This window comes from Neltuma alba, unplaced genomic scaffold (genome assembly GCF_004799145.2).
Source record: "Neltuma alba isolate B1F8T4 unplaced genomic scaffold, ASM479914v2 tig00008235_pilon, whole genome shotgun sequence".
NCBI lineage: Eukaryota > Viridiplantae > Streptophyta > Magnoliopsida > Fabales > Fabaceae > Neltuma > Neltuma alba.
Window position 1 is genome coordinate 30,563 of NW_021634976.1, and position 6,762 is coordinate 37,324.

At 38.3% G+C, this 6,762-nt stretch overlaps 2 protein-coding genes across 4 annotated transcripts; one reads left to right on the forward strand and one right to left on the reverse strand.

The window, feature by feature from the left end:
- On the forward strand, positions 1-4,067 carry LOC114753893 (protein PHOX1-like). Of its 3 annotated transcripts, none has more exons than XR_003741071.1 (3): positions 1-2,473; positions 2,560-2,801; positions 3,744-4,067. XR_003741071.1 is itself a non-coding variant. In XM_028942599.1 (2 exons), the coding sequence occupies exons 1-2, from the start codon at positions 511-513 to the stop codon at positions 2,706-2,708; spliced, it is 2,112 nt and encodes a 703-aa protein (XP_028798432.1). In that variant the 5' UTR covers positions 1-510; the 3' UTR covers positions 2,709-2,807. The 3 variants fall into 3 exon arrangements, 1 of the variants encoding a protein (XP_028798432.1); XR_003741072.1 differs by lacking the exon at positions 3,744-4,067 and adding an exon at positions 3,384-3,734; XM_028942599.1 differs by lacking the exon at positions 3,744-4,067 and having other exon boundaries at positions 2,560-2,807.
- A 1,201-nt stretch (positions 4,068-5,268) lies between these two features.
- Positions 5,269-6,755, reverse strand: LOC114753896 (protein TOPLESS-RELATED PROTEIN 2-like). Its single transcript, XM_028942603.1, has 5 exons — positions 6,634-6,755; positions 6,446-6,541; positions 6,050-6,238; positions 5,800-5,964; positions 5,269-5,648 (listed from the first exon to the last, which is right to left on the reverse strand). Exons 1-4 carry the CDS (start codon positions 6,745-6,747, stop codon positions 5,863-5,865), a joined length of 501 nt encoding a protein of 166 aa, XP_028798436.1. The 5' UTR covers positions 6,748-6,755; the 3' UTR covers positions 5,269-5,648; positions 5,800-5,862.
- Between the last annotated feature and the right edge of the window lie 7 nt (positions 6,756-6,762).

Sequence of the window (6,762 nt, forward strand, 5' to 3'; positions counted from 1 at the left end):
CTTTCGCATTTATGCTCCAACCCAGACCTCCACTGACGCTTCCTCTTCTCCCTCCCTCTATTCAGTTTCCACCGATATACCACTTCCAAGCTTTTAATTTTATTGTGAAATTCTTCTTTGATTCTTTCTGGATTAGTCTGGCTGAATAGATTCAGACAACGGAGGAGCAAAAAAACAAAAAAAAACAGGCGCCAAGCTTGAGACAGAGTGTTGTTTCCCATCCCCCAAAAAACAATCGTTTTTTTTTTTTTGGTTTCTTTTCAATAACAAACTCCTGCCTCGTCATAAGTTCTTCTGCCTAAATCTTGATGGATTGAAGTGGTTCGGGGTTAGGATATAAGAATATCTGTTCCATTGTTTCGTTTACTTTTGATTCTGCTACTTTCTGTTATATAAAGTTTTGGGATTCCATATTTTTTTTTTCTGTGGAGGGGTTGTGCTTATTATTAGAATTGTTGGACTTTGATATTGGGGATACTTTCGTTTTGTTTGTTTGTTGTTAAACTATCAATGGGGAAGCCCACCGGTAAGAAGAAGGATCCTGTAACACATAAGGCTGCGCATGCAAGCGGCAAGCAGAGCAAGCCCTCTGAGAGGACTTCCAAAGCTTTCGACGAAGACACGGCAATCTTCATCAACATGTCACAGGATCTCAAGGAAGAAGGCAATAGACTCTTTCAGAAAAGGGATCATGAGGGGGCTGTGTTGAAGTATGAAAAGGCCCTCAAGCTCCTTCCCGGAAACCACATAGATGTGGCACACTTGCGTACCAATATGGCTGCGTGTTATATGCAACTCGGTCTTGGAGAATACCCTCGAGCAATCAATGAATGTAATCTAGCTCTTGAAGTATCACAAAGATATAGCAAGGCTCTATTGAGAAGAGCAAAGTGCTATGAAGCATTGAATCGATTCGATTATGCGCTCAGAGATGTTAATTTTGTTTTGACCGTGGAGCCTAATAATCTCAATGCATTGGAGATTCTTGGGAGTTTGAAAAAGACCATGGAAGAAAAAGGCATCACTATTGATGAGAAAGATTTGGCAAGTTTGGAGCAACCTACCGCTGCCCCTGTGAGCAAAGTGGTAAGAGAAAAAATAAAGAAAAAGAAAAGTAAAAAGAGTGAGAGCAAGGCAAAGGATAAGGTGATTCTTGAGGATACTGCGAATGCTGTTAAAGATAAAGAAGTGGTGTCAAAAACAATTGCGAAAAAGGAAGTGGTTCTGGAGCCTGTTAAAGAAGAAAAAGTAGTCACAAGGACGGCGAAGTTGGTATTTGGAGAGGATATAAGGTGGGCGCAGTTGCCATTGAATTGTAGCATGAGGTTGGTGAGGGATATAATTAAGGATCGATTTGCTGGATTGAAGGGTGTTCTTGTTAAATATAAGGATCAAGAGGGTGATTTGGTTACCATCACTACTACTGATGAATTAAGATTAGCTGAATCTTCAGGTGATGCCTTGGGTTCTCTTCGACTCTATATTACGGAAGTCAATCCAGAGAAGGAACCGACTTATGATGGAATAACCAATGGGGATGAGATGCCAGGTGATGGTATTGAGCATGCGCCAAAGGAAGCAGGCAAGGATTTGGCGAATAAGCTGACTAATGTGGAGGATTGGATAATCCAATTTGCTAGGATGTTCAAGAACCATGTTGGGTTTGATTCTGATTCATATTTGGATATGCATGAGGTGGGAATGAAGCTATATTCAGAAGCCTTGGAAGATGTGGTAACGAGTGACGATGCTCAAGAGCTTTTTGAAATCGCTGCAGATAAATTTCAAGAGATGGCGGCTTTGGCATTATTTAATTGGGGTAATGTTCACATGTCCAGGGCAAGGAGGCGTGTTTCCATTTCAGAGGATGGGTCAAAAGAATCTGCTCATGAGCGAATTAAAGCTGCATATGAGTGGGCAAGAAAGGAGTACAAGAAAGCAGAGATGAGATATGAAGAAGCCTTGAAAATGAAACCAGACTTCTATGAGGGATTTCTGGCACTTGGCCATCAGCAGTTCGAGCAAGCAAAGCTCTGCTGGTATTATGCATTGGCATGCAAAATGAATTTAGAGGATGGCCCTTCCAGTGAGGTTTTACAACTATATAACAAGGCAGAGGACAGCATGGATAGAGGCATGCTGATGTGGGAGGAGATTGAAGAGCAGCGTTTAAATGGACTATCCAAATTTGATAAATATAGAGCGCATTTGGAAAAAATGGGCTTAGATGGTCTTCTCAAGGATATTTCTTCTGATGAAGCTGCAGAGCAGGCTACAAATGTGAGGTCCCAAATATATATTTTATGGGGCACCATATTGTATGAGCGTTCTGTTGTGGAATATAAGATTGGCTTATCTTCATGGGAGGAATGTCTGGAGGTTGCTGTTGAGAAGTTTGAACTTGCCGGAGCTTCTCCAACAGATATAGGGGTCATGATAAAGAATCATTGTTCCAATCAAACAGCACTAGAAGGTATGGGATGTTGAAAATGATTGTGTATATTTCACCTGTTGTCCTTCAGGATTAGAAAATATAACTGACAATTTTCATAACCACAGGTTTGGGTTTCAAAATCGACGAGATAGTACAGGCGTGGAATGAAATGTATGATGCTCAGAGGTGGCAATTTGGTGTACCATCGTTTCGCCTTGAACCACTGTTCCGGCGGCGTGTTCCGAGACTTCATCACATCTTGGAGCATTTTTGAGTTTTCTTCAAGAGCTTGAAATTCTTTGGAGGCATATATTCATGCCTCTGTTTCTTAATATTTGTGATGGCTTTTTCATCCCATTTAAAACAGGTAAATTAGATTGTGCCTTTTGTTTCCCTTTTTCCTGACTTCGTGATTGTTCCAAAAAGGTATTTTGATGTGGCATTCATGAAAAGAGTAGATAATGATAGCTGAAATTATGTTTTCATGAACAATAGAATTTTTGGAAAGCGCTTTTCCTGTTCTGAAATATTTCTGTATATGCTTCTGGTAACCTCAATAGGATTTGTATTTCTGTTAAATTCCTGAAGTGAAAATCGCAGAATGCTTCTGGGAGATTACATTTCAATACTCACAAAGGTGCTGGAGAAAATCCCTGTAGAAGTTGCATAACTCTTCGTTTATGTGCATTGGCAATTAGGCAATTTGTGAATTGCCCATAAATCATAATGTAAACTTACTTGCATCCTGTTGATCTCAATCCTGTGAAACCTGTTTTGAAACTTGTGCTAGTGATTTTAAAATAGGGGTGTTGTCATGTCAAGGGTCTGACAAGATCCGGGTTAAATGGTTGCCTCTGGTTGCGGGAAAAGTTCAAACATGCTGTTTGTGATGTGATTTTTCACACAGCTATGAAAAGTTTGCAGTCTGCCAACTTGTTTAAGTTCGCAGGGCTTTCGTACGCTCATGGATTAATCGTCTCTCGAGACATCACTGTAAAAGCGTGTTATATCTGAAGTTTTGGGCATATATACTTTTGGCAATGCAAGGGGACATGTGTCGTTGCATTGTGTTGACCAACAACATTTGTGAGAACAATGTTGATGCTCTGTTTTCTTGGATGATAGAGAAACATAGTGAAACCATAGGTCTTGAGTTTGTGTGCTTTTCGATTGTACAGAGAATTTTTTTTCAATGTTTCAAGCAACATTTGAAACATGCTTGCTTTCCTTGTTTGGTGTTTTCAATTTCACCATTGTTAAAATCATGAGGGTGTACTGAATTGATGGATTTCTTGTCTTTTGATTGCAGGGGTATTTTTTACTCTCCCTTTTCCTCCCAAGACTGCTTTGTGTAGCCCAATGGTTGGAGCTATGCTTGTATTTTGTTTTGGTGTTGGTCGTGTGTTGTATTCTTGAGGAGGCTTGCTGCGAGGTTGCTATTCTTTATACATAGTTGGGAGTGATGGTGTGATGATTTCATTTGTCATTTTGAGATGGTGAATGATTTGATTTGGTCAGTTTGCTGCATAGTTGGAGTCAATATTGTTTTGTGAATTGTAACAATCCATGGGTGGTAGATGGCAGGATACGGTATTGTTTTTAAAGCATGGAAATAAATACTTTTCTTTCATTATAGTTGTCAATATCAATATAAAATATAATATTTATAATAAGCCATATTATTCAATGCTGTGGCGGGAATGCTGGAGGATAAGGCTTCTTAGCTAATGCTAACTCGATTTTTCTTATCTATTCTATTAATTTTTACTCTTCTGATCCTATTTATAAAGTATTTTCAGCATGTTTTACATAAATTAAGAAAAACTTTAAATTTCATTAACTCTTATTTAAAATTTAATGACTTTTTAACTTTATACCTATTTAATATACATTATGCCTCATATAAACAAAGTCAACACAATAATAAATGAGAGATAAAATTACATATTCATACAAAAAATTTCTCTCAATGTCTTATAAATAGGATCAAAAAATATTTTTTTTTGTTATATAAATAGAACAAGAGGAGTATATTTTAGCTATCAATCTTGAAGCTATTTTTTTGGCACTCTACAAGTCGATAGATCTGAGCCATATGACTTTGTTTTGGAGATCGCTCTGTAGAGTTAGTCATGATATTGAGAACTGCTTGTAACATTGTGCTATACATATTGCCTCTTCCCGAGCAAATAAGCATCTTAGTTATAGTTCTATTTTAAACCCTATTCTAAAGGAGAATCAAAAACCAAAATTTTGGTTATATTTTATGAGAAAAAAAATGATATTCAAAGACCTTTTGAGAACATCAATGACATACTGAGAACCTTAATATTTTAAAATTAAAAACAAAGGCATTAACATCGTTGTAATGTTTTTGGGTTAATATTTTAATACTTGCTTTGAAGCCCACTTGTTTTGTCAAACAATTCTTCCTTTTATTGAGCTTCTAAATTTACACCATTCTGTTCGTTCAATTTTTACAAAAGAAAATTATTAGGGACTGAATTTATATGAACCTTAAAAGACCTAGGTCTACAGAGTTTGGACTGGAGGATTCTTGTTTGGACTGGACTGCAAATAAGAAATCATGTTATGGATTTTAAATAAGGTTTTGTTATTAAGCTTCAAGACATTAAATTTATAAAAAATTTTGTCTATATTTTTTTCACTTAGTCCAACAGCTTTCGATCTGAAAATTTTTCCACGCATTCAAATTGTTAGCATTAGTTAATGTTGCACGTTGTCCTTGGACAAAATGATGAAGGAAATTAAAATTAAAATTAAAAGCCATTAAAAACGATAAATGAAGAGCAGCAGAGAGAGGGAGACAATTAAAGCGCAATGACATCCATTAGAAGCAGATAAAGAGGAGGTATAAGCAGGGGCCATCAATTTTTTTTTTTTTCAGAGTTCGGGCCTTCAACAAAGGCCCCAGAAAGATTTCTATAAAACTAATGCAACAACTGAACTATTGGGCCGATTTATTGCTCCCTGGATAAACCATGTGCAAGTCTTATCCCCCTCAATTCGCATCAGACTAAACGACTCCCACACCACTGGGTTCTGCTGCCTCCTTGTCATCACGTGCAAGTGTGGGCCACTTAGGTCCTGGCTCAGGAGGCTCCATCACATAGACATTACCATCTGAAAGCCCCCAGCAAACTGGCCTGCCGTCACGGGATTTGCCGCCATAGCAAGTAGGGATATGCTCTCACTGCAACCACCAAATACATTGTATTAATATCAATGCACAAAGTCCTAGAATACTTGGCAATCTATCCTGAATCGTGATGATTGTGGTACTGTAATGCAAATATCACTTTTGGCTTATCTCGAGATTTTGACCAGACTGGGGAATGGCATACCTTGAAGTGTGGGGCAGGTAAGCAGTGGGATCTATCTTGCAAAGAGGCTGAAGATTTAAACCATCAAATATGGTGATAGTCCCATCCACAAAATCCGGCATATATGTCCGTTCCATCAGATGAGAAAACTGCCTGGGAGATAACCAAAGGGAGTACCGGAACCCACTGCTATGAAACAAGAGCCATATTTAGTCATTTCATAACATCCATGAAGAAAAGTTCATCATATAGGACGGGAAGTATAAGGAACCTGTTTGATACAAGTTAATTCCTGTGCTTCATAAATTGCAAGATGGCTATCTTGTACAACGAGGAAGTTTATCTGTTCCGGGTGAAACTGAATGTGAGTATCAGATGGCACTTCTGGCTTCCTTTGAGCAGGTATCTGCAAGTTCCTTCCTTTCACTTTTTCCCAGCCTTCGATATTCCATAAGCAAATCTGCAAGAAGTCGAAAAGGTAAGAAGTTCATATTCCTGGCCCTTTTTGGCTAGTCATTCCATAATGCCTTTGAACTATTAAAATGAGACAAAGTAGCCAAAGGAAACAGATCCATGTTGGTCAGGAGGGGAAAAAAAAAACATGGGAGCTAGTTCAGAAGTAGTAGCAGTCATATGGTGACAATTGTATTGAGTATTGAACACCAACCTGATTATTAACCTCAGCAGAAACAAGAACATGTAAAGTGTTTGAGAAGGCAAGAGAAGTGACTCTTGTTGAGTGACCTTTGAGCTTTCTGATAACCTGCATATACACGAGTCACGGACAACTGGCTTCAATTTCCTCTGATCACGGGGCGGTGCACGTCTTTCTCTAATCAAGCAAAAGCCACATACCTTGCATGTACGGACGTTATAAATAAAGATGCTAGAATCATCAAAGCCAATAGCAAGCACATTATTATCTTGAGGGTAGAAGGAAATAGATGTCGCCTTAGGTGGTGGGGACATGAAAGTTGTCATAGT

What these genes read in the sequence shown, in the direction of transcription:
- LOC114753893 (XM_028942599.1), top strand. Translation starts at nt 511, where the DNA reads ATGGGGAAGCCCACCGGTAAGAAGAAGGATCCTGTAACACATAAGGCT. An exon ending in CAATCAAACAGCACTAGAAG is followed by an intron (nt 2,474 to 2,559) that starts GTATGGGATGTT and finishes TCATAACCACAG; the next exon opens with GTTTGGGTTTCAAAATCGAC.
- LOC114753896 (XM_028942603.1), bottom strand. Translation starts at nt 6,747, where the DNA reads ATGTCCCCACCACCTAAGGCGACATCTATTTCCTTCTACCCTCAAGAT. An exon ending in ATAACGTCCGTACATGCAAG is followed by an intron (nt 6,542 to 6,633) that starts GTATGTGGCTTT and finishes GTGTATATGCAG; the next exon opens with GTTATCAGAAAGCTCAAAGG. An exon ending in AATTAACTTGTATCAAACAG is followed by an intron (nt 5,965 to 6,049) that starts GTTCCTTATACT and finishes GTTTCATAGCAG; the next exon opens with TGGGTTCCGGTACTCCCTTT.